The sequence below is a fragment of the Castanea sativa genome, chromosome 4 (genome assembly GCF_040712315.1).
Source record: "Castanea sativa cultivar Marrone di Chiusa Pesio chromosome 4, ASM4071231v1".
Taxonomy (NCBI): domain Eukaryota; kingdom Viridiplantae; phylum Streptophyta; class Magnoliopsida; order Fagales; family Fagaceae; genus Castanea; species Castanea sativa.
In genome coordinates, this window is record NC_134016.1 from 10,790,477 (window position 1) to 10,817,603 (window position 27,127).

At 32.5% G+C, this 27,127-nt stretch overlaps 3 protein-coding genes across 5 annotated transcripts; 1 reads left to right on the forward strand and 2 right to left on the reverse strand.

The window, feature by feature from the left end:
- Positions 1 to 5,762: 5,762 nt before the first annotated feature.
- Positions 5,763 to 11,195, reverse strand: LOC142632028 (putative inactive G-type lectin S-receptor-like serine/threonine-protein kinase SRK). 3 transcript variants are annotated; one of them, XR_012843715.1, is made up of 6 exons: positions 10,139 to 11,195; positions 9,451 to 9,620; positions 8,355 to 8,512; positions 7,924 to 8,023; positions 7,730 to 7,835; positions 5,763 to 6,079 (listed from the first exon to the last, which is right to left on the reverse strand). XR_012843715.1 is itself a non-coding variant. In XM_075806453.1 (5 exons), exons 2-5 carry the CDS (start codon positions 9,509 to 9,511, stop codon positions 7,810 to 7,812), a joined length of 345 nt encoding a protein of 114 aa, XP_075662568.1. In that variant the 5' UTR covers positions 9,512 to 9,586; positions 10,139 to 11,195; the 3' UTR covers positions 6,729 to 7,809. The 3 variants fall into 3 exon arrangements, 2 of the variants coding, with proteins under 2 accessions (XP_075662568.1, XP_075662567.1); XM_075806453.1 differs by lacking the exon at positions 5,763 to 6,079 and having other exon boundaries at positions 6,729 to 7,835; positions 9,451 to 9,586; XM_075806452.1 differs by lacking the exon at positions 5,763 to 6,079 and having other exon boundaries at positions 6,729 to 7,835.
- A 392-nt stretch (positions 11,196 to 11,587) lies between these two features.
- LOC142630786 (NAC domain containing protein 50-like) lies at positions 11,588 to 12,799 on the forward strand. The gene is made up of 2 exons (XM_075804837.1): positions 11,588 to 12,179; positions 12,484 to 12,799. The coding sequence occupies exons 1-2, from the start codon at positions 11,676 to 11,678 to the stop codon at positions 12,778 to 12,780; spliced, it is 801 nt and encodes a 266-aa protein (XP_075660952.1). The 5' UTR covers positions 11,588 to 11,675; the 3' UTR covers positions 12,781 to 12,799.
- Positions 12,800 to 17,353: 4,554 nt separating this feature from the next.
- On the reverse strand, positions 17,354 to 18,916 carry LOC142632436 (uncharacterized). Its single transcript, XM_075806837.1, has 2 exons — positions 18,893 to 18,916; positions 17,354 to 17,833 (listed from the first exon to the last, which is right to left on the reverse strand). The coding sequence occupies exons 1-2, from the start codon at positions 18,914 to 18,916 to the stop codon at positions 17,354 to 17,356; spliced, it is 504 nt and encodes a 167-aa protein (XP_075662952.1).
- Between the last annotated feature and the right edge of the window lie 8,211 nt (positions 18,917 to 27,127).

The following is a 27,127-nucleotide window of genomic DNA, read 5'->3' on the forward strand; positions in this document are numbered from 1 at the left end:
GAGGAGAAGGAGATCACGGGGTTGCCATCGGGTTACATCTTTCACCCTCATCAAAGGGATTTGATCGAATACTACCTTCTCAAGAAGATCACTAGTAAACCCTTGCCCTCAAATAATCCTGTGAAGGATGTTGATGTGTACGATGACCCCAAGATCTGGACCAAACTCTTTCAAACTACTGAAATGCAAACCCTTTATTTTTACACTAAGCTAACTAAGAAGAAGGAGCAGCGTAAAGGGGTTGTGAGAGCAACTGAGTTTGGCACATGGAGGGCTCAAAATGATGTCAAAGTGTTTGATCATAGTGATGAGGATGATGATGAGGCGCGTGATGGCTTCAGCCAAAAAGAAATTTCACCAACATGTTTAGGATCGCCCTAGGATCATAAAAATGGTAGGATCGTATGGGATCCTAGCGATTCTACCGATCCTACCAAAACATTAGTTTTATTTTTTTATTTTTTTATTTTTTTATGGCTTAAATTTTTGGTTTTGATGAAGGTTTAAGGGTTTTTATCTTTCTATGTTGTGATTGTATGACTTATATATATATAATTGCCTTAACCTAAGCAAATATTTTCTAGTTCTAGTTCACTTGTAATCAAAATGAAGGAATGCTTCGTCATTTCTAAATGAAGAATTTATATTGGCTTTACTACCTTCAAAGCTATAATATTGTTAAATTTGTTTGATCAATATACTAATTTGTGTTCTAATAGTACTCAAATGGTTTTCTTATATATAATTTTATTAATATGCTTGTATTTGTATATTGATTGATTGATTTTTTTTTAGCATGCTTTATAATTGTTGTTGAGTGGTATAACTTGAATAGTTGAGTGTGAAATTGTATCTTGATCTTTTTTGCAACTCTAGTATACTAACATAAAATATCTACATAGATAATGAACTGGATGATGATGATTAGGAGTTAGGACAGTGGTTATAAGAAACCTAGAATGAAAATGGTTGAATGTTCACTTTACCTTAATATTCATCTTGCTTTTAGATTTCATATTTTAGTTAGCTAGTTTCCATTTGATAACTTATTTTGGATTTTAAACTTGGCACTTAGAAAATATTTCCATATGTGTTGATAAATATTTTGGTATTTTGTTGCTAATTAAACATTTATTGAATTTTTTAGATACATTGGGTCAAAACTTAACTATATTTCACCGCTTCCCCTTGGTGCGGTGGTCACTCCACAAGTATAAATGCTTGTGGGGTGTGGGAGGTAAGGGCCAGGGTTTAAGTCTCCAGAAGGAAGTTTCACACACATATACACTTAGATTAGGTTAGAGTAAAAATTCTATTTTGTATAAAAAAAAAAAAAAAAACTTAACTATATTTATTTCATTAGTATAGACATACCGATGTATGACATGCAAATTGAATCATATGATGCAAATATTTTCTTTTTTATGGATAAAATCACAATTTACGTGATTATTCAACATACAAACTCATTATAAATGTGTTTTTTGCTTTAAATTTGAAAATATGTAGGATCTTACGATTCACGATCCGATCTTACGATTCACGATCCGATCCTACGATCCATGATCCGACCTACCTCTTATGATCCTACGTAGGATCCCGTTTTTGACAACCTTGATTAAAATTAATAAAATTCTCAACTTAAATGTAAAGATGTGAGAGTTAATATGGAAGATGAAGAGTTAGTAAATTTGTAATCTCACATTGAAAATGAGAGACTCCTTTATTATTTTTAAGTGTGAGTATTAATGGGCTAGAATGTGTAGATATTGGGTCAAATACGTGCACAAGAGAAGGTGGAGGGAGGATGTGTCAAAATTTCATATGGTCCCTAATGGTATAGTGTAGTTTTGCCTAATTTTTTTATTAATAAAAATAGTTGCCACGTGATTAAGAAAAGGTATTTCATTGTTCAATTAGACATAGGTAAGAAAACTAACCGAGGCTAACGAAATGATCAATAATGCTCATTTTTAAAACTTGATGGACCAATATCTCACTTTAAATTTGAAGGACCAATTACACTTAGTAGGTAAACTTTATGAATTAACAATGTAGTTTTGTTCTTATTAAAAACAAAAAACAAAAAAACAATGTAGTTTTGCCTAAAACTTATTATTAGTGTTAGTTAAAAGATTACTGAGTAAAAGTAATTAAAATAGATGTGGACATAACATGAATCAATTGTAACTCTATATTAGCTTGTAATCTTATGGATATGCATGAGATATATTTACAAATAAGTATAACTAAATGCGTATTAAAAATTTTATCAATTTTATACATAATATATATATATATATATATATATATATATATATAATGTTTACATATTTGAAATATAAAATAGCTACTAATAAAATAAATATAAGTTTATTTGAAACAAATAAAAAGGAAATCATTTAATTTTTTTATATGAAAAATCATTTAAATTGTTATCCATGAAATTCTCAATTTTTAGTTTGTCCAACCAATATTTGTATAATAATGATACAACATAATCTTCAAAAAGCCCTTCTTGATCCTCACTGTCCTCTCTAGATATGAATATGATGTCGTTTCTCTCTCTCTCTCTCTCTCTCTCTCTTCATTTTATCCATTTTTCTTTTATCAAGGAAATGTAGCGAAAAAGAAAAAAAGTTAGGGTTAGAGTATTTCAGACCCTAGAAAGTGCAATAATTGATCAACAAAACTTAAGTTTGATGTTGGGGTTTTTGTTTATGTATATGTGAGCAATGGTTTAGGTTTGGCCTTTAATAGGAAAAATAAAACGGAGCACCTAACAACATATCTTCACAAACCAAGAACTTTGAGATCACCCCTTTCATTATGGAGAAACGGAGGAATCATATCATTTGAGCCCCTTTTTTCATGCTTTTCTCAGGGGTCTGGAGAAAGTTGCAATTAATAGGATTTTTCTAATCCTCCCTTTCTGAAAGGAAGAAATTGAAATTATTTTTCTTTTCTATAGAGACCAGGTGATTGGATCTAGCCAAAGGAAGAATGCTATTGTGTTTTCTTCTCCCATTTTCTTGGCAACCAAACAGAGAGTGGCAGGGCAAGCATTTGAATATTGTATATTAGAAAACTTTAAATATAAGAGGACAAAGCCACCCAAAATAATCCCAAATTTAGAGAACGGAAGAAAACAGAAAAGGAAACAAAGGGGAAGAAGAAAGAAAAGATAGAAAGAATTTTTTTTTTTTTTTTTTAAACGTGGGAAATAAGGATTAACAATATGTGAATGTGGACATTACCCTAAAGTTTTTAATTAAGTATTTTAGACTTAAAGAGTCTACAGAAGATGGTCTTACATTGACCAATGAATAAAAAGACCCATTGTTATAGGAGGAGATTCTTAAAAATGCATCAATGCCATCAGCAACCAAGAATAGCCTACATATTGGACCATTGACAAAGTATCTTAAAGATGGCCAAACCTTGGACTCATTTGGGTTAAGCAAGAGCATAATTTTGCAGCACATTATCTTGCTAAAAGTGTTCGTGTGATGTTGATAGTGTTTTGTGTTACATAGTTTGTTTCTTCTGCTTAATGGAATTTGGTTTTAGCAACAACAAAAAAAAAATTGTGTTTGACTTTTGCAGCTGAATAAGTAGAACCCAAAAGCCAAAAAATGGTACACACCGTGATTTCAAAATTTAATTGTTTATACAAGAACTCCTCCATTTTCCCAGACACAAAAATGGGATTTTCTGTGTTTCTCACTTTTCTTTTTTTTTTTTTTTCCATGTGGTTTTCTTCAGCCCCACCTATTTCCACTGCAGCAACAATTTCAGACACCTTGAGACCAAACCAGGTGCTTAAAGATGGACAAACCTTGGTCTCATCTGGGCAAGGCTTTGAGCTTGGGTTCTTTAGCCCAGGCAGTTCAAGCAACAGGTATTTTGGGCATTATATACAAGAATATCCCTCTTACTGTGGTCTGGATCGCCAATAGAAACAACACAATCACTGGGCTTTCAGGGTCACTGTCAATGCGCTCAAATGAGTTCTCACTTTCGGCTAATAATTCAGCAACCATTTGGTCTGTCAATGGCACCGTGGTACTAAAAAGCCTTAAAGCCCCATTTTGCAGTTATTGGACAATTTTGAGAGAGGAAAATAAGTTACGTTGACCCTTCATTAAAAATACCTTATTTGGAACCACCTTCCTTTGTTTCAGTTTTATCATCCCAACTTCCTTTGTCTTAGTTTTATCATCCAGACTACCGTTATTACCACCATGTTTAACATCCCCACCTAAAATGAAAAAGTAGTAAAACTTAGAAAGTAAGTTTTGCATTTTGGCCTTAATCTTATAAACTATTTTCTAAAATCCATTAATATTGAAGTAATCTATTACATGTTCCCACACAATTGTCCCAAGCTTCATCCAATAGAATTTTGACATACAATTAATTTCAAATCAACCAATTAATGGTCTAATTAAAATTAATTGATCATTATCTTACTCCTACATGATCAAACCCAAATTATACATATGCATCTTAGCTTTTAAATTTTGATTTTGTGGTATATTTTGATTGGATAATCCGAGGCCTATAACACACCATTTTGAACCTTAAATTCTCAAGATTTATTTTATGGCTTATGTTAACGGGTGCTGACAACACCCGTTAAAATTGATTTTTTTATTAATAAAATATTGTTGCTTTTTGGGAGTAGAAAAAAGCGTGGTAAAGCAACAATTAAAGTGTCAGTAGAGCATACAAAATTGCACATTTTACAACAGGGCTGAAATCTTTTTAAGTTCTTCCCTCCTCCATTCCTTTATTAACATTTTCACCTTGGTTTTGTACTTTTTCTTTTTTTTTTTCCAGACCTACAAAACATCCACCCAAATGCCCCAAATTTCAAACCCAAGCCATATTGTCAAGCTTTTTTACATCCCAAATTGAACCCAGTCACCAAAACAACCCGGATACAACCAAAAATAGAGAGGAAGGAAAAGTAGAAATAAAGGTAGAGAAAGAAATGAGAGGCAACGATTACTAGTGGTGGTGGTGGCGCAGGTGAGCACCACAACCAGAAATGGTGATGGAGCTCAAGGGTTCAACTATGGCTGAGATGAGAGAGAGAATCCGAAATAGCAGAGAGAGGGAGTGAGACGAATTTGGTTGTGGTAGGTTACAAATCTAGTGGTAGTGTTTTTTTTTTTCTTGGATTGAAGCATGAGAAAGACTTATAGAGGAGTGAGACAAGAAGGAGAAAGTGAAGAGAGCAGCTTCAGACATAGTAGAGTGTAAAAGTTGAGAAATGTTAAAAGATGAAAAAGGGTATTTTTGTCTTATAAATAACAAATTTAACTTTTCAAAAGTGTTTCTCTTTCCTCAGTAAAAATAGCCACTTGTAATTTATTTATTACTAAATTCCTTCTTAACGGGTGTTGTACAGCACTGTTAACAGGACTCTTATTTTATAAAAGCAATTGAAAGCTTAAAGGTTCAAATTACAATTTTGCCCTCTGGAGTGTGAAATGACCAATTTGCCTAAGCTTAAATTACGGTTACAAAATGGGTATCTACAGTACTATTGTTTGTTTCTGGCCTATATATAAAGGCCTCCCCATGTACAGTATTCATCGAGTCAATATACTGAATATTCCTTCTCGATTATGAGATTCAACAAATTGACTAAATGGGAATCAAACCTGATGCAGTTCAGTTCTTGGTCTTGTTTCTTCATCAAAATTTCAATTTCGTTTCTTAAAATTAAACTGATGAATCTATGGAATGGACATTGCATTGCTTGTTCAAGACATGGACTCAAAAAGTTTCAAGAATGCTACCCACACATGCAGCAAATGAAAATCAGAGCCAGTTATTACTTAACGAATACATTCCCAGTGAAGTCATTTATGCAAGACAGGTTTTTGACTAACTTATCTCAATCAACAATACTTCCCTGGTCAAGATCATGGAATGCTTGGACTGCTTCCTCAAATTTGTATTTTCTAGAAACTGCATCAGAGATATTGAGGATACCAGTTTCTGCCAGTCCAACCAACTTGGGTAGATCTTGCCTTGGCTTTGCTCCATAGGAGCCAATGACTTTGATCTGTTCCATAAGATTATCACAAGCTACATGTTGGAACTTGGAATGCATAACAATCCAAAACCATGCTCAGCAAGCAAAGGACAGTGTAAATTGTTACAGAAAAATATTCTTAGTACATATATATAGTGATATAGGTGAGCTGGCCAAACTCTATCCTTTGTTTGACCTCAGCTTGGTACAATGGAATTTGAATACGTGTCTCACTCATGTTCAATGGCAGTTGCTTACTGGATTTAAGTGAGCAAAAGTGAGAGAGAGATCTAAAAATTAACCTATGGAGATTGAAGTCAAGTTTTAAAAATTTCTAATGCAAAGGAAAATAATGCCTTTTAATACTATTTTATATGAAACACAACAAATAAAAAGAACAAATAGTTATTTTATTTATGTATTTTTTGAAGCTTATTTGGTCACTGAGAAAACACCTCAATCTTTACATGATGACGGTGCTTTTTTCTTCAGTCATGATGCCTAGCTTTTTACTTTTTCTTATATTTTTTGTTGTACTGTCCACACTGACCACAGGTTGAGAAAAGAGCAGCAAAAGAATACCCAGATTTAACATAGAATGAGGACAAGAAGAAGAGAAAGTAGGATTCAGAAAGACATCATGGAAGACGTTGAGAATATATTTGAAATTATAGGCAAAATATAGGGATCCATCCCAACATGGACAAATTGATTGCAACCATTAAATTAAATTTAGTAATTTTAATGACTATATTTTAGACAAAAAGCCATTTGAAAGAAGCAAAATGTTCAACTCTAAGCCTCCCACCTGTTAAAAAGCAAGCTGTGGCAAATTTGGGGAATTTGCAGGCTCAACTGGTCAATAAAAAAGGGTTTTGATCAGGACCTGGCAAGGCTACTAGGACAAATGACAAGGTTGAAAATGTAGATTATCAAACTGATCTTGTTTCACTATATTGTACAGAATTCCTGAAAGTCATTGATGAGTAGCACTCAGACATAAACATCAAATTATAGTGAAGGTAACACTTCTATCAGCTGAGACTAACTTGTTTTATTGAGGGGAAAGAATGATACCATGAAGAGTAGACAGAACAAAAGTAAGAACCCAATACAATGTTTTAAAGGTGGAGAAAAGGAAGAGTAGAAACCTCAAGCACTGCAAGGACTGCACTTCGTAACACAGTATAAAGAATACAAGTACAACATTAGACATGCAGTAAGAATGATTAATAGCAGGTTACTACCTTTATAACTTTATTTACTGGTTTCTACATAATTTACTCTAATATTTTTTCCACTACTTAAAACTTGTGCAACTTCTGGTTGTTACATTTGAGTACCAATGTTCATTGAGCTAACATTAAAGTGAAGAAATTCCATGTAGAGCAAATTCCAAAGCATATATGGTTGCTTGCATAGTATTTTGATGGAGCTTATTGGACAACTTCAGTGGACACATAGTAGAAACAAGTATCAACTAAGCTTGAAATAGTTAAGACTTCATTAAAAGAAAAGCAAATGAAGCGCAGATAAGATTGTTCCAATGGCCAGTTTAATGGAAAGTTTACATGAAACACTAAGGAGACCCCCAAAAAGTCATAGAAATAGTGCATCCATTACAAAAGTTGAAATCATAAACAAGAGTAATCCATGAGCAAGTAGTATGGAACTTTATACCTCACTTAAAGGTTGAAGAAAAATATATAGCAAGTACTCCTATCTTTTCAATAACATCTTCTTGAATTGCATTTATTGTGTCAGTGGCTCCAAATGCCTTGGCTTTCTGCAGTTTCTCATCCAGAACATTATTCTCCAAATTAGAATATTATTCTGCATAAGCAGTAAAAGTAAGACATTGAAAGCATAATTACCACTATCGTGGAGGAACAGCCTAGTTTCACCATCAAAAAGAGTTCCTTTTGCCTGATTATAAGCAGAGAAATCCTCACATAATTTGTCTTCACCCTTCACCTAATTATAAAAATTTAAAAAAAAAAAAAAAAATCAAATTTGTGTTACATAATTTTTTTTCGAAGATGAAGCTAATTATTCAGCATTTATCAAAGCAGTCCTGACAGCATTAAAGACAATAGTAAAGAATTGGACAGGCTAAAATGTAGCTTGTCCAGAATTTTGAGAAAGCCTCTTCACTGCAATTTCTTGTCCAGTTGGTAATACACCCTATGAGAAAGCCAAACTTGAAAACTAGAAATCCTATCATATACAAGGAAACATATAGACTCATTTTCCCCAATCTAATAGCTACTAATGACATTATAACAATTCTCTTTTGGCAATTTACCTTGTAGACAGGACCAAAGCCACCCTGTCCAATCTTATTTTGAAAAGAGAACTTGTTAGTAGCAGTAGAAACAGTCTCCAAATCAAAAAGTGGTAGCTTAAGGTCTTCCTTCTGAGTCTCTCCTATGGAATCTCTATAGGATTTTTTTGAGCTTTCAGCTACAACATACAAATTGACCAGCAGAAGAAAATTATAAATTTATTGTACTTCATTTGGCATTCACAAGCATTGTCACTGTAATTACCACGGCAATATTTAAAAGAATTTGTAACTAAATCCATGTACGGCAATTCCATCAATCAAAACAAATAAATACATAATAAACTAAAAAATCTACATCAATTCAATGATTCATACAGGTCCCTATAATCTTAATAAATTGTTCTAACCATGAGATTTACAGCAGCACACTGCAATTTTGATACCTAGTTTTCCATAAAATAAGCATCAGCAGAGTTAGCATAATCGTTTAGATAAAAAATTTCAGTAGAGGGGTGAAACATCTAATATAAAGTTATAAACAGGGGAAGTCAACCATGACAAATCAAGTTATCAAGAAGAAATTATTATAGCTGCTCAAAAATCTTGAGACAAGACTCAATCCAATCACAGCAGTTATCACTAAACACGTACTGGTGTTTTTCAAGACCTGTCATGCTAATTTGGCATTTATGCATATATGTAAAGGACAACCTTGTTTTACAGTTTAAGGAAATCAAATTATGAACACAGAACAGTCAAGAACTCGACCTTAAGGATACATATCCAGTCTTTTTATAATTAATTCCCCTTAGAAAAATTGTTATAAGTCAAAGTGGCATGCCGCAATTTTGTCACACCCAAATGAAATTATAAAAGTCACCAAAATTTTTATTATTTAATGATAAAACAGATCTAACGTAGAAGTCCTGTCAACAAAAGACTAATAGTATGCCAATGTAAACTGTAATGTGTTAAGATTGGAGCAAAAATAAGCAAATAAGAGCTTCAACTGTTCAACATCTTAAAGATTAACAAGGGTCCAGAAGATTCACGCTATTTCATCAAACACTTGCATAAGAATGAAAGTACTAAGACATTATATTAGTTGCTTTACCTCTTCTCTTTGCCCTTCTCATCCTGAAAGTAAACCAGCCAATGAAGTCAACTAGAAGCATTCCAATAACTGAACATATGATGCTAGAGACAAATCACCTTTGCTCGTCTATTCCTCTTAGCATCAGCAATTGCCTCTGGACACCAAAGTTGACAGAGTGAATCATTTTTCTACAAATGATAACCACATTGTGAGTAGCATAGAAATTTCTTGAAGTTTTAACCCACTTGGGTCATCAGTGATCTTTTGCTAGCACTAACTGCTCCCTACTGTATCTTTACACATACAAACTTCCAACTAAAAACCATGAACTCATTAATTCAGGCAAATATTAAGGAGCTCAGATTATAAGGTATGGTTATGCCAGTAAAGGTCCCTCATCCATTTAGTCTAAGGGACTTATAGCTCCCTATCCCACTATTTACTTCATGAAAACGACAAGCCACTATCCAATGAACTTTCAGGTGTCAAATTACAGCAGGCTAACTAAACTTATGCAATTAGATAATATAACACTTTATATTGTGAAGAAGAAATGTCTAATAGCCATGAAGTCCATGTTCAACCATCAAAATTATGATTATTATGTTATCCTAGAAGTTGCACTCTGGAGGCCGAGCTGTGTGTGTGTGTGAACAATTCAACTAGCAGAAGCTATCACAATAAAACATTAATGAACATTACTTACCTAGTTCTGCTTTCGCCATTCTTATATAGAGATCATCCCCACCTCCTTCAAGATCTCTCATATCAAGCAAATCACCAAACCACAACAAACAGTCCCCTCCATTTCCATGGATATCTTAGTAAAAGCCATACATGTACAATTCCTCAAACAGACAGCCTCACATTCCTACTCACTGCCAAATGTGAATAATCAGGCAACTTCATTCCTCCATAGCATACTTGACAAACCCATCTCCATTCCCACAATCCAATTCCCACTTTCTCACACACTCACCAGACCAATCAACCCTTGCCCAATTCTCCGGTGACTTAGGCATAAAACCCTTCAAACACTCGCATTTTGGACCATCATTGCAATTCCCATAAGCCCCACAATCCCCATAGCCGTCACAACCGTCCCTCTGAAGTGTCACCATTACCAACTACTCATTGCTATTCTTAGTCCATGTTAGGTACTGAATCAAACCATCTTGGGTCACCACAAACCTTCTGAATCACCACTATTTTCAAAGGGAAAATGTAGCATCTCAAAGTGATATATTACCTTGGAACAGAAAAAACAATTAACGCAAAGCATGATGAAAGCAAGCTCCAACAACATGAGCCCATCATACAAACGGTGTCGTTTCTTCACAACTGACCCTTCAAAGTCTTCAACTTCAAGTCTGTCCCTTTTCAAGTGTCAACTTCAAAAAAACACAACTCCCGAGCCAAAAACCCCACCACCTGCCAACCACCGTGGTGACCTCCACGCGCCGCCACTACGCTACAAAAATATACAGCCAAAGTAACCTCCACCTCCTCCCCATCATCGCCATATCCCACAGACACCCGCGGCTACCCAATCCCCCGCCGCCACGTCATCTGCAAGGCCAAGACCACACTAATCCTCCTCCTCAACAACCACAACCAATCACATCTCTCCACGTCGTCATCATCATCACCGTTCCTCGACCTCTCACCACAACCGAAATCCTCAAATCCCTAAACCACCCTTCCCTCGCCCTCTCCTTCTTCCGATTCTGCCCCTCCATTTCCCTAAAGTGACCAATCACCGGTTATCTCATGCCCCACAACACAAGGACTAATAATATAAATAAATAAATAAAAAATCCAACTTAAAAGGACTAAAATGAAACTTTAACAAAAATAGAAATATACCCTTTTGTTTTGGTGAAAACCCACTGTCACAACCCAAGTACGCCGGCTTTCTCCTATAAAAAAAAAAAAAAAAAAAAAAAAAGCACGCCGCCGTTCTAAAATTTATATATAATAAAATAATAATTAATTAATTAAAACTAACCCTAGTGACCGTTGGAACTTTTAGAATATAAAAGCCTGTACTTCATTCCTTACTTTTTCTTTTTCATCATAATTGGCTTTTATTTCTTCTTCCTTCTTCTTCTTCTTCTTCTTCTTTTTCTGTTCTCTGAGCCGCAATTCAGTACAATTGCTCGCTCTTGCTCTTCCTCTTCCTCTGCAATTGAACCCATTTATTCTTTCTTTTCTCGAAAGAATTCATTCATTCGTTTTTAGCCATGGCCATGGCCATGGAGGAGAAGGAGATCATGGGGTTGGGGGGGTTGCCACCGGGTTTCATCTTTCGCCCTCATCAAAGGGACTTGGTCGAGTACTACCTTCTCAGGAAGGTCACCGGTAATCCCTTGCCTTCAAATAATCCTGTGAAGGACATTGATGTGTACGGTGACCCCAAGGTCTGGACCAAACTCTTTCACAGTTCTGCAATTCAAACCCTCTATTGTTACACTAAGCTTACTAAGAAGAAGGAGAAAGGGAAAAGGGTCGTGAGAGCAACAGAATTTGGCACTTGGAGGGCTCAAAAAGATGTCAAGGTGTACGATCACTGTGACGAGGATGATGAAGAGGTGCGTGATGGTGATGGGTTCAATCATAAAGAACAGAGACATATTGGTTCTAAGAGAACCTTCACCTTTGTTGCAAAGAAAGGACTTTTCCCTAATGCTAGATGGACCATGCACGAGTATAGACTCGATGGAATCTACGCAAACACAACCAATAATGTAAGTTTTTTTTTTTTTTTTAGTGTTCTGTTTTTAATTGATTGTCTCCAACGTATTGTTCTTTTTCTTGATTTTCTTTTTCCTTTTTTTTTTTTATTATTATTGCTACAATAAAATTTTTATTTTTTTTCTTTCAACACGTTCTGTTTCTAATTTTTTTTTGGTCTTTCAACATGCTCTGTTTTTTTTTTTTTGGTTTTTCAACATGCTCTGTTTCTTGATTTTTGATTAATATATGTACTTTTTTTTAAGATTAAATTGGAGTATACCTCTAAATGACTTTTTTTTTTCCCTTTAATTTCAGGATGATTTTGTGCTCTGCCAGATTAATAAATTCAAAAAACAGAGAGGGTTTGCAAGAGACAATTTACACCAGGAAGAGGACATTGCTACGTCTGAGAATCTGGAGATTCCATCGTTGATTTCAGAAGAGAAGAGCACCCCTCAGACAGAGGTCACTATTGAGACACCACATTTGGATTTCAGTGATATTGATTGGACTGAAGTTATAAGCATGGATAGTGCATCACATGACGTGTCACCGTTGAATATGGAGCAAGAGGAAGATCTTGAAGCTTGGTGTAATTCGTTATTTGCATAGGAGTTTACTTTGATTTTAAGCTTGGTACAAATTGATAGGATGTTTATTCTTATAGTGACTAATACTGTTTAGATAAGTAAACCAACCAACTCGGTTGAGACAGATCATAGTGTAAAAGAAATGTGGTATATCTGACTTTGTTTTTAAAGCTGCTATATATATTGATTAGAGTTTCATCTTCATTCTCTTTTTGTATATCCTTTTATGTTTGGTATTTTTCTTCTCTTATTTTACAGCTTCTATATGAGCATTAAATTAAACAGTTTAATGTATTTGATATTTGAGTTTGTACGCAAACTCTTGAAGAAGAAAGAAATTAGAGAGTGGAAGAAAGTGGGGTTTTTTTTTTGATGGAAAGAAAACAGAGAGTTGAAGAAAGTAGGAATTTATTTATTAATATAATATAAAAACAAAATTCAACGTTCACTTTTGAGGTTGACAGCTAGCGTTGAAGTGGGAGTTGAAGGCGGTGTGGTTTGGAGGGCAACCTAGTAATTTTGAAAAAAAAAAAGTTTACTTTTGAGACTAAAAAGTAAAAACTTTTAACTTTGTTCATTTATTATTATTTATTTAGGTTTAGTTTTGTTTGGGAATTAGGAGTGCTTGAAAATGAGATCTTATGCGTCCAAGTCAATTAAAATAATCTAATGATATAAAATATAATAATAACAATGAAAATAAAAAAACAAACGTCACGTGTGGGGTAGTGGAGATGATGTTTTTGTTATTGGCTAGTCCACTCAATTAAAATAGTTGGTGTTTTTGCACTTTTCTTTGGTTATAATTTTTGTTGGTTTTTTCCTCATTGTTTTGATTGTTATAGTGTAAGGGAGTATTTTTATTATGCTGGGTTTTATATGATATTGGGGAAAAAATCAGGTTTGGATATACCCGAATTTAAAATGTTGGAAAGAAGAAAAGAAAAATATATATTTTTTTTGTTTCAATATATATAAAATTTTATATTAGAGAATTTATTTTAATTATATAAATTTTTTAAAACTATTTAATTGACCTAGCATAATTAAATTGACATGGACTAATTTAATTGATCCACCTAGCATATGTAATAAACTAATGTAGCACTTAACGAATATCATAGGACAGAATGGGCACCAATCAAAAATTTTAACTATTTGACAAGAGTAGGGTAGCATATCTATATGAGCATTAAATTAAACAGTTTAATGTATTTGATATTTGAGTTTGTACGCAAACTTGAAGAAGAAAGAAATTAGAGAGTTGAAGAAAGTGGGAATTTATTTATTTATTAATATAATATAAAAACAAAATTCAACAACGTTCACTTTTGAAGTTTACAGCTAGCGTTGAAGGGGAAGTTGAAGGCGGTGTGGTGTGGAGGGCAACCTAGTAATTTTGAAATTTTTTTTTTTTTGAGAATTGGGAATGCTTGAAAATGAGATAATATGCGTCCAAGTACGAATCTGATATAGGGCACGTGTAATATTTACTGAGGTTTTTTTTCTTAAAGAAATAAATAATCTAATTATATAAAATATAAAATATAATAATAATAAAAAAAAACAAACATCACGTGCGGGGTAGTGCCACCAACTGAGGTGGGCCCAGACCAAAACTGAACAGAAGTCCCCAACAGAACAGAAGGGTCATTATCAGATAACCATGATGATGTCATGTACCTGTGATGTGAAGACCGTTTTTAAGGTTCCAACTGAGAGCTTCATGATTGGCAACATAGTGTCAGTTATCATGGTTATTTTAGTTGTACAGGCAACGAGTATTTGGTTATTTCCCGCATAGGGAATTGTTTTTTCTTTTTTCATTTCTGGACTTTTTTTTAATTAACGTTTTTTTAGAAAAAAAAAAATTTGTTAATACGAAATTAAGGTCAAAACTATTGCCTCTTATGTTGAGTAGTATTAATGGATCACTTACATTAAAATTAAAAAAAATTAAATTGACACTTAAAGCAAAATTAAGGGTCCGTTTGGATAGAGCTTATTGCTGAAAACTGAAAACACTGTACCAAAATAATTTTTAAATGTGTGAATAGTGTCGTGGGACCCATTTTTAATAAAAAAAATCTGTAAAGTGAAGTTTGTGAGTCCCGTGAACAGTACACGGGACCCACAAATGTGCTGAAAAGTCAGCAAAAGCTGGCTACTGTTCATGCACAGTGCATGAACAGTAGCCTTTGTCCCCTGACCCGTACAGCAGCAGAAGAAAAAAAAAAAAAAAAAACGCAAAACGCAGCAGACGCGGACGCATAAGCTGTATCCAAACTCAGCTTAAGAATTAGACTAAATTAGAAGCCAATTTTGATATTAATTGTGTGACTTTAATATAACTAGTGTGTAACTTCGTGCATATGAACATATACAATTAAAAATAATTTCAATTACATAATTCAAATTACACATTTTTATAAGAAGATGTTCGAATTATACATGATATTTTCTTTAAAAAAAATTATATATGGTATTAGTTTACACATTTTTTAAACTATACATTTCTATAATATATAAAGGTTCCTCATTATATATATATATATATATGATTTAGAATTTAATTAAATTTAGACTTTTTGGTTTTTGCACCTAATAATTTCACTTGCTACAAAAATTAAAAATTAAATGGACACGTAGTGCTAAATTAGACTCCAATTGAAATCTAATTAGACTTTTTAATTTTTACACTCAATAATTCACATGGATCAAAAATTAAGAATTAGATAGTACATATGACGCAAAATCAAAAATCCAATTAAAATCTAATTTGATTTTTTCGCAGCCTAAACCTTTGCCATGCACGAGCACTTATTTTTATTATTATATTTTGTATTGACAAAAGAGAGAGTTTCACATACATATACACTTACATTGAGTCAGAGTAGAATTTCTATCTTATTTGGTGAGTTAAGAGGCAACTTTTTATTCTATTTTCATCACATTGAAGCAGGAAGTGCTTTAGACTTTCTAGCCTCTTGGGGTGAATTGAGGTGCTTTTTAACTGGTTAGGTAACTAAAAAGCCTACTCATTTTTTTTATCATAAAAAAAAAAAAAAAAAAAAAAGGATAGCTGTAAAAAGGAGTGGCTAAATCTTAAACTACAAGTTCACATATAGTTTGAATTGTCTTCCCAATTTTGTTACTTTTTTTCAAAATATATAGGTGTCTTCCCAATTCATTTTACTTGTATTATTATTATTATTATTATTATTATTATTATTATTATTATTATTATTATTATTATTATGTAAAGCTGAAAACATTTATCCAAAACAGAAACCCAAAAAAAAAAAAAAAAACTACATATTATTTAAACTACGTTGTTGAACACGAATTTTTATTTTTTTGGTAAACTTGTGTAACTCACCGACAATTTCCCCTCCCTTTCCTTGTTATTATTGTCCTTCCCGGTAAGGTACAGAGGACAAATGAAATTGAATTTGGTCTTTGCAGGACTTGTTCTAGAGTAGAGTGGTTTGGGTTGGTGTTGTAAACGTGGATTGATTGGATACGTTCTTAACTACTAATCAATTAAAATAGTTGGTGTTTTTGTACTTTTCTTTGGTTATACTTTTTATTTTGGTTTTTTCCATTATTTTGATTGTTTTAGTGCAAGGGAGTATTTTTATTATGCTGGGTTTTATATGATATTGGGGAAAAAAAAATCAGGTTTGTATATACCCAAAAAATGTTCGAAAAAAAAAAAGATATTTTATTTTATTTTTTGTGTTTCAATATATATAAAATTTTATTTTAGAAAATTTATTTTGCTTATATAAAATTTTTAAAACTATTTAATTGACCTAGCATAATTAAATTGACATGGAATAATTTAATTGATCCACCTAGCACATGTAATAAACTAATGTAGCACTTAATGAATATCATAGGCTTAGACAGAATGGGCACCAATCAAAAGTTTTAACTATTTGACAACATAGGGTAATATTTCAAAATGTTTAAGTTTTAAGTCAAAATTACTTCAAATTTTAAGGATGTAAATTACAATTTAGTCCTTTTATTATTTGATAAAATATGAAAAAGAATATCATTTTCTATTCGGCTTTTGGCAAACAAATTCTATTGAACAAAATTTTCCCCCTTGGGAAACAATTGAGAGAATACGAAATGGTGAAAAAATTAGTTAGAAAGTGACAATTATATTGCCGAATTCATAAATAAATTTTTTTTTTTTAAATTTAGAAATATATAATGAAATTAGCAATCACGTTGCCAATTTCTTAAAAATGTTACATCTTTAATTATTTTTTAAAAACTAGTGATGCAAATGTTATTTCTAAAATGTTCAATTAGCAAATTCATTGGCAATCTCTCTCTTTCTCTCTCTCAAAAGTGCAAAACGTTTTATACAAAATTTCAAGCATGTTCTTAGGTTAATGAGGATAGTGTAGAGATGAACTAAAATTTTCTTACAGTTCTTTTCTCTGTGACTAATTTAAATTCATAGGTCTTTTTTTTTTTTTTTTTTTTTTTTTTTTTATCTGAAAGACTTCAAAACTTTTATTGAACTAAGATAAAGACAGCACATCATGTAGAAGAACTTGTTCTAAAAAACAATGACTCTATTCTATCCAAACAGAAAAGTCACGTATGCCTAAAGCATGTTTAGCTAAGAGATAGGCTGGTCTATTGCTTTGCTGATGAACATGGAAAAACTCCTCTTGGCAAAAACCATGAGAAGTAGACAGAGATCCATATACCACAGCAGCTACCGATGAGGGGGGTGGAGAAATCTCTTTTAGAGCATTCATAAAGGCCAGTGAATCACCTTTGAGAATAAAGTCTTGAATCATCATGTCCTTCACAAAATGCAATCCGAATTCAACGGCCTTAGCCTCCTCCTCCACTGCCCCTAGTGGGGCCTGGATTTTCTTACTACAAGCACCTGCTAACCTGCCCTCAGAGTCTCTGATAAGAACCCCAATTCCCACGGATTTCTGAAGTGCAAATACCACGCCGTCGAGGTTGATTTTGTACCTATCCAGCGCTCCATACACCAATTGTTGGCTTGATTTTTTCACCCCACCATTTCTGGCCTTGTTCTGATTAATTAGTCCATACCGCCCATGCAACTATAATAATCTTCTCTAGTCTGTCCTTCTCTAGTCAATTCATAGGTCTTTTTGGCCACAGACAAAACAGATATATGCAAGTGTAGTAGACACAACACTTCTTTTGAGACCAGCCCACCATATTATCACTTGCAACAATAAATAGGAAAAATGGAAAATTGATATACTATTACAAAAACATAACACTCAGACTTGCTGGTAATTGATTTTAGGGAAATTATTGTGTCCTCCCGGAGTACCATAAATGTGTACTCCCTCCTCTCACATGAATGATGAGTCTCACTAATTAAATTCATGGTGGAACCCACTATTTATGTGAGAGGATGGAGTACGCATTTATGATACTCCAGAAATACCTAATAATTTTCCTTGATTTTAAGCTTGGTAAATGACAACAAATTTCTAATTTAGGTTTGTTAAAAAAAAAATTGGAAAATGAATTTATGTTAGTGAGCATTAGTTGATAACAATTTTAGAGCATTAAAGCAATAGGAAAAAATTAACAGATCCACTAAAAACAATAGTTTTGAAAATATTTTTAAAAACTTAATTTTTAAGGGGAAAAAAAAAGATTAGTGAATTTTTTTACTGAAAATAGTATCAAAATTATCCTAAAATAGTCTATCAACAAATACCTAACAAAATCCTTAAATAACATTTAAGTAAATAGTTTTGAGATTCTCCCCTACATGCGTTAAGTTTTGACAATTATAAGAGGGTTAAAGATAAGATTTCTAGAAAGTCTGTGCATACAACTTCTATGTCATAATTTTTATCGTAAGTTTGACATGTGCGATTATTAGTAGTGAAGAAAAAATAATAGGTCTATATAAAAATAATGGTTTACCAATCATAATCATACATATCATTAAGTTTTGACAAAAATTAATGGTTTAGATTTAAATGGGTACTATACCCCAAAAAAAGGAATGCTACAGTAGAATGACCCATTGATAACATGTTAAAATTCAATCCATCCATTTCAAAGTAAATGTACGAGATTTTAAGAATTTTAGGGTAATATTATACCAAGAAGTCTAGCAACTCTGCCATTTTTCGGACTGCTTGCGATTTTACCACTTAAATATTCTTTGATGTAGATTGGTTCCTCAGTAACCATTATAATTTCTTGGCGAAAAAAACTAGCAAATATATATATATTTTTTTTTATGAGTACAAATTAGGCCTGTCCACGAGTCGGTTCGAGTCGGGTTTGTGCCCAACCCGGAACCAACTTGAGTACTTCGGGTCTACCATTTCTGAACCCACCGTCGCCTGAAAAAAGGGGTCGATTCGGGTGGTCGGACCTCCCCGGAGATCGGTCGGTTCTCGGTCGGGGTTGAAAGTTGTAAAACACTGCCAAAATCTGATGAAATCCACAAGATCTGTACCAAATCGGGCTGGAGATGTCGAGACCTAGTCGGATCTCGACGAGATCTAGCCGAATATCAACAAGATCTCGCTGAATCTCAAAGAGATCTGGCCATTTCTCCGCTAATCGGACTAAAACCACCAGCAAAACGCTCCCATCGACGGAAAACGACGACTTTTTCCAGTGTAATAAGGTCGAATCAGTTTTTTCGGGTTTTCATGTTCAGACCCGTCAACCGACCCGCCGGTCTCGAGTTTTGGGGCCACCGACCTGCCGGTCTCAAGTTCTGGGGCCATCAACCCGCCGCTGACCCATCACCGACGTCGGGTCACCCAGTTGTCGAATCGGGTTGGCCGGATTGGCCTGGTGGGTCAGTTCGCGAGTTGATTTAGACACCCCCTAGTACAAATGCATTTTGGAAAAGCCTGCAGCACAGGAATCAATAATGTATTATAATCACTTCTATTATGTGATTCATTAATTCTTGTGCTGAAAAATAATTGGACCTTTAAGCTCCAAAACACAAACATCTAGTCACGATCATATATAAGTAGTCTGGTTGGTTGTCCCTTAACACTTGCCAATAATTTGTAGTAGTTTATATATGTATTTATAGTTTACTTCCAAACAATCTGTAAGGTTGTAACTCGTGTATGATTTTTTACTTTTGAAGATATGTATGACTAACTTTATATATATATATATATATATATATATATATATATATATATATATATATATGTTTCTCAAATAAAAAAAACTTTATATATATAAAAATGAGGAACCTTTATATATTATAGAAATGTATGGTTTAAAAAATGTGTAAGCTAATAGCATATATAATTTGATTCTAGGGGTGACAAAATCAACCCAAACCCATCTGCCCACCCAAACCCACCCAATTGTTAATTGGGTTAAATGGGTATTAACCCAATTAAACTCAATTAACATTAATATTTATTGGGTTCTAATTGGGTACCCAATTATGATCCAAGTATCATTTCTACAAATCACCCAACTCTAAAATACCATAAAACCACTAAAATTACCAAAATACCCCTAAAACCTAAAAATGACCAAAATACCCCTGAAACCTAAAAATTACAAAAATACTCCCCAAAAGCCAAAAAATTACTAAAATACACCTAAAACCCAAAAAATTACCAAAATAGCCCCCGAAACCTAAAAAATTACCAAAATACCCCCAAAACCCAAAAAATGACAAAAATACCCCTGAAACCCAAAATGACAAAAATACCTCCGAAACCTAAAAAGTGACAAAAATACCCCTAAAACCTAAAAAATGGCCAAAATAACCCTAAAGCCTAAAAATTGACCAAAATAACCTAGAAACCTAAAAATGACCAAAATACCCTCTGGAACCTAAAAATTGACCAAAATAACTCTGAAATCTATAAATTGATGAAAATAACCCTAAAAGCTAAAAATGACGAAAATACCTCCTAAAACTATAAAATGACCAAAATACCTCTGAAACCTAAAAATTAACCAAAATACCCCTGAAACTTAAAAAATGACCAAAGTACCCACAAACCTATAAAGTGATGAAAATACCCCTTAACCTTTAAAATGACCCAAATAAACCCAAAACCTCTAAATTGGCCACAAACAACCCAAAACCACTAAAATTATGAAAAATACCCTGAAACATCTAAAACGATCAAAATACCCCTCAAAATATCTAAAATGACCAACATACCACTAATCCTATAAGATGAAAAAAATACACCCAAAGCCTCTAAAATTACCAAAACATGGGTTTGGGGTATTTTGGATGTTTCAAGGGTATTTTCATTAAATTAAAGGTTCTGAGAGTATTTCAATCATTTTGTAGGTTTCGAGGGAATGAAACAAATTTTTTAGGTTTTAGGGTTGTTTCGTTAATTTTTAGATTTTGGGGCTATTTCGGTAATTTTCTAGGTTTTGGAGGTCTTTTAGTCACTTTTTAGGTTTTGGGGATATTTCAGCCATTCTTTAGGTTTTCAGGGTATTTTGGTCATTTTTTAGGTTTAGGGGGTATTTTTGTCATTTTTTATGTTTAGGGAGTATTTTGGTCATTTTTTAGTTTTAGGGGGGATTTTGGCAATTTTCTTAGGTTTAGGGTGTATTTTTATCGACTTACAGGTTAAATGGGCATTTTTTTTTTTCATTTTATAGGTTTCAGAGTATTTTGTTCATTTTTTAGGTTCCGAAGATATTTTGGTCATTTTAAGGTTTAGGGGTTATTTTGGTCATATTTAGGTTTCAAGGGTATTTTGATTATTTTTTATTTCGGTTAATTTTTAGGTTTCAAAGGTATTTCGATCATTTTTTAGGCGTGGGGGTATTTTGGGCAATTTTTAGGTTTAGGGGGCATTTTGGTCGTTTTTCGTTTTCTAGCTTATTTTCATCAATTTTTGGCCTCGGGTTTATTTTGGCCATTTTTTAGGTTTCAGGGGTATTTTGGCCATTTTTTGGTTTTGGGCTATTTTGGTCAATTTTTAGGCTTCAGGGTTATTTTGGCCATTTTTTTTAGGTTTCAGAGGTGTTTTGGTAATTTTTAGGCTTTGGGGTTATGTTGGTCATTTTTTAGGTTTTTGGGGTATTTTAGTCATTTAATGGGTTTTGAGGGTATTTTGGAAATTTTTAGGTTTTGGGGGTATTTTGGTCATTTTTGAGTTCTAGAGGTATTTTGGTAATTTTTAGGTTTCGGTGGTATTTTAGTCATTTTTTGGGCTTTGGGGGGTATTTTGAAAATTTTTAGCTTTAAGGAGTATTTAGGACATTTTGTAGGTTTCAGGGTTATTTTAGTAATTTTTAGGTTTTGGGGTATTTTGGTCATTTTTGAAGATTTTAGAGTACTTTGGTCATTTTCACTTTAGGGACATTTTGGTAATTTTGATAACTGGGTAATTGGGCGGGTTAGAGTTTTACTCATAATAATTGGGTTGAGTTCGGTTTGGGTTAGAAGCAATTAGTTCAATGGGTTTTAAGGGGTAAATAGGTTTTATATACCCAACCCAATTATGCCCACCCCAAACCCACCCATTTGACACCCTTGAATATGTACCTCTTCTCAAAAAAATGTATAATTTGAATTGTGTAATTGAGATTGTTTTTAATTGTACATATGCATGTGCACAAGGTTACACACTAATCTATATATCTATATATATAATAATAAGTGAGGCTAAGAAAAACTCAAATTAAAATTCTAAATTAGAGTTCCAATTTTGCGCCATGTGTCCCAAATGATTTAATTTTAAAGAGTTTTATTCCTTAATTTGAGAATCAAATGTGGGACCACATTATATATATTCATCTAAGTGAGTTATTAAGTACAAAAACCAAAGAGTCTAGAATAAATGTATCGTAAAATTAAAAAAGTGCTTCACAATAATTTTTTTTTTTTTTTAAACATGGACAATTTACATTTTATATACCTAATAATATCCTTACAAATTTTTTTAAAGAATTAAAAAAATATAAAAATGACTATCAATAGTACTTAAATTATATATATAAGAATTATATTATACATCTTATTATGTATCTTTAAGTATATTAATGCATATGCATAGAGTTATAAGTTAGTTATATTAAAGTCACACAATCAATATCAAAATTAGCTTCTAATTTTAGTCTAATTTTGCTCCAAGTGTCAATTTAATTTTCTTAATTTTAATGTAAGTGATCCATTAATACTACTCAACATAAGAGGCAATAGTTTTGACCTTAATTTAGTATTAAAATTTTTTTTTTCTAAAAAAAACGTTAATTAAAAGAAGTCCAGAAATTAAAAAGAAAAAAGAATTTCCTATACGGGAAATAACCAAATATTCGTTGCCTGTACAACTAAATAACCATGATGATATACCTAATTAAAAGCACTGTGGATAATTACACTGAAATTCTCTCCGAAGAATTTAGAGCTTCAATTACTTCTTAGCAGCAACTTGCTAGGAAGAAATTCCTCAGAAGAAAAAATATTCTACCAAATTGTTAAAAAAAAGTTCTCCGTAGAACCCATTATTACGTCAAAATAGTGGTGATTCAGAAGAATATATGTGGCAAAGTTTTGATAATAGGAATTTAAGAATGAAGTCATATTGATTGTGAAACTTCAACATCGTAAAAAGAAGAAAGGATGCTAATCTATGAGTACCTTCCCTACAAAAGCTTGGACAACTTTTTCTTTGGTCTGAACCTCTAACACTTGATTTGTTTCATCTTACTTAATTGAGCGCTTATATTGTTTGTTTGACTAGTACTAAAAAATAATATTCAATTTTAAATAAAGAAAAAGAGATTTAACATTCTTGATTTTATTCTTTTTACAGATGAGACTAGAAAGAAATCATTGACTTGGAAGAAGTACTTTGACATTGTTATGGGGATAGCACGAGGATTTCTGTATCTTCATCAAGATTCCAGGCTAAGAATCATCTATAGGGATCTTAAAGCAAGCAACATCTTACTAGATAGTGGAATGAACTCCAAAATCTCAGACTTTGACATTGCAAGAATTTTGTTAGGAGAACAAACAGAAGAAAAAACCAAGATAGTAATTGGAACATAGTGAGTTTCCTTAAGGGTATGTTGAAATTGGGTAAAACTAAAGTATATTTAGGTGTAGTACATTAAAGACCCCAATTAAATTCAAATACATAACTGCAATGAAACACAATACTTAATTTTTGTATTTCATTGGTCAATGCAACTATGTATTTGAATTTAATGGAGAAACTTAATGTAATGCACCTAAGGAATTATACTTAATTTTTGCCATTTGAAATTACGTTTTCCTACTTACAAATATTGAAATTCTTGTTTTGTCCTGCAGTAATAAAAGGACATTTTTTAGTGAAATCAGATGTCTTTAGCTTTGGGGTGTTATTATTGGAGATAATAAGCAGAAAGAAAAACTGGAGATTTGATCACCCTGGCCATAATCTCAACCTACTAGGACATGTAAGAATAAGAACTCATTAATAAAGCTTGAATTTTTAATCATGTGAACTTAAAAAGTCTTCAGCTCTAACAAATTTGGAAACATGACTGGAATTGTTTCAGGCATGGAAATTGTGGATACACTTAAGGAGGAATCATATTCTGCAAATGAAGTGATAAGATGTATCCAAGTGGGTCTTTTGTGTGTACAACAACGAATGGAAGACGGACCAATTATGTCATCTGTGTTATTAATATTGTCAATTGAGAATGCGAATGGGAATTGATACATCATCGAGTGGAAAAATCCTCATTCTGCTAATAAGATTACTGTCACTGCTTTAGGTGCAAGATAGAAACATTGCTTTGGTTACAAATGTTTATTAAAAAAAAAATTACAGATTTATGTTGTACAGTTCTCCACAAAGGAGAAAAACTAAATACACCACAATTTCAAAAATTAATTGATTTTTTTTAGGGGGTTAACCGAAGGGGAGAAAGATTTTAAGGTTTTGAATCTTCTGTAAGTAAATGGGTGAGGTGGAGCATATTTGTATTTTTAATTGAGTTGGCAAATTCTAATTAGACCTTTTAAATCACATTGCAGAAATTGCATTTTTTTTTATAGATAATTATAATATGCAGCTAACCTTGCTACTCGAACTCTTTCCCCCTAAGACCTCAAGCATTTCATACAGGAATTGCACCTTGATACATTGCAGGTGACATGGTCCCTTTGGAGCCGAACCTTCACTATCTAATCATAAACTCTGCTTTGGAGTTTACTCCTACAATACCTTCTGGGGCTGAATTAGAGTTACTTGAAACTTGATAAGAAAAGATTTATCTAATCTCTATAATAAATTTTATAAAAATATCATCAAATAAAATAAAGATATATTTGAAACTTTTTCGATATTTGTTTAGTCAAGATTATAATTTTTACAAATTTATTTTATTGATTTCCACATGTAATTAATTATTACATTATCATAATTCAACCTAGGATCCTACTTCATTATAAAATTTTTGAACCTCTTCTTTTTTTAGTTATGTCAAAGTAAGTTTTCCTCCCTTCTCTCTCTCTCTTTTTCTTTTTTTTTTAATTTATAAAATGTTTTGGTTCTTAAAACCATGGTCTAAATACATTAGAAGTAATGAGTTCCAATTAGCTCAATTGGTAAAGTCTCTAATAGTTGAATAAGAGATCTAAGGTTCAATCACCACTTACACCAAAAACTGATTGGTGTTTTGGTCTAATAGTAAAAACCTATCATTAGGAGTAGATGTTATTATATGTTGAAACTATCTCAAAATCTTTTTGGGAACAACTTATTTAGCTGAAACTGAAAACTTTTTGCCGAAAGTATAGTAAATAAAATTAAAAGGTATCTAAATTCTAAAATAGTACAGTAAGACCATGAATAGTACTAAAAAATGCAATAGGACCTATGCATAGTAGCAAAAATAAACTGAATAGTAAAATAAATTAATAAAAATAATTCATGTCAAACGCACGTCAAGTGTGTGAGTGTGTTTTTCCATAAGGGATTGCACTACTGAGCCAAACCTTGAGTTCTACAATCGTAATCATCAATCTTTTTTTTTTTTTTTTGAAAAGGTTTTGTGGTTGCCGTTACAAACATAAATCTAACCTGGAACCCCACATTTCCTTTGCATTTCAGATTTGGGTTTGTTTTTAATTTGATTTGTATTTTTGTGTTTGGTTCCCAAGAGAGTTCAAGACATTTAAATGCCACATCAGCATTTTTTTTTTATTTAAAAATCTACTTTCTCAATTTTAATGTGTTAACAGTAGAGACCAAATTGATTGTAAATTAAAAATAACATGAACCAAAATGTAGAGACCAAATTGACCGTAACACCAAAATAAGATTTTAGCTTAAAAAATATGATTCCTTATATAATCTTCCTTTTTATCTTCAAAAAGTCAAGCTAACCAATAGAAAATAACTTTGAATCAACGTGTAAAAGAGGATTGCAAGGAGTTTTGTGCTTGTTTTTAATTATAGAATTAAGACTTAATGAAGTTCACACATGATGACTACAGAGGTCACGACCTTTATCATTTTTTGGAAACCAACCAATTGGAGCATTATCTGCTTCTACTACATAGCCAAGTGAGCTTTGATAAAGTGTGAAATAACTTGAGTTAGTACTCCTCTGAGTGCATGTCTCACTTCATCACTAAATTACAAAGTCATCCAAAATGTCTTGAAAAGATGATTCCTCGTATAAGCATCCAATTGCCTCGTGATTTCCATATTTAAAAGTTAAAATCATGTATTCATATTTGCCACTATAGAGAACTTTTCTTGCATGGGGCACTTTGTTCTAATAAAAAAAAATTTAATACAATGGATTGGTGCTAAGAATACTACGAATTTAATCAGTTTATGTAGGTATAGCATTTCAAAGACCTTTTTTTATAAGCACAATTAAGTGATGCTAAACCGCATGCATCCTCGTTAACTTTCCTAAATTTTTAGTTGAATATCACACGATGAACTTCACAAAATCTTCTTTATTATCACATAAACATAAGTTTCACTAAGAGGCACATGTATATACATATATTTATATAATCACTCCCCCTACATACACAAAAACTTATCATATAATTATGTTTATGTTTATGTTATGTTTTTCATGCGCACGTGAGTTGAACTTTGTCAATTTTCAGTCCATTAATGCTTTACAAATTTGTTTGGGCAAGCTATAAAAAACTTTTACAGGCACCATCAAAATTCAACTGCATAAGGTTGTCAAAAACAGAAAAATCAACTATATAAAAGAGTGAGCTAAGTATCTGATATATTACAAACAAAAAATGCAATGATTGGAATATAAGGCTAGAAAAAGTTCTAAGATAGACAGGGAGGAACAAAAGTGAGAGAGTTCACCAAATTGACTGCTACTAA

Bases quoted from the DNA above. Each gene is read 5' to 3' on its own strand.
- LOC142632028 (XM_075806453.1), bottom strand. From the start codon at position 9,511: ATGCTTCTAGTTGACTTCATTGGCTGGTTTACTTTCAGGATGAGAAGG. The intron at 8,513-9,450 runs GTAAAGCAACTA...TGTATGTTGTAG, and splicing joins GAGAAGGGCAAAGAGAAGAG to CTGAAAGCTCAAAAAAATCC. The intron at 8,024-8,354 runs GTAAATTGCCAA...TTTTATAATTAG, and splicing joins GCTTTGGTCCTGTCTACAAG to GTGAAGGGTGAAGACAAATT.
- LOC142630786 (XM_075804837.1), top strand. From the start codon at position 11,676: ATGGCCATGGCCATGGAGGAGAAGGAGATCATGGGGTTGGGGGGGTTG. The intron at 12,180-12,483 runs GTAAGTTTTTTT...CTTTAATTTCAG, and splicing joins ACGCAAACACAACCAATAAT to GATGATTTTGTGCTCTGCCA.
- LOC142632436 (XM_075806837.1), bottom strand. From the start codon at position 18,916: ATGGCAGAGTTGCTAGACTTCTTG. The intron at 17,834-18,892 runs GTATAATATTAC...CTAATTAATCAG, and splicing joins CAGAGTTGCTAGACTTCTTG to AACAAGGCCAGAAATGGTGG.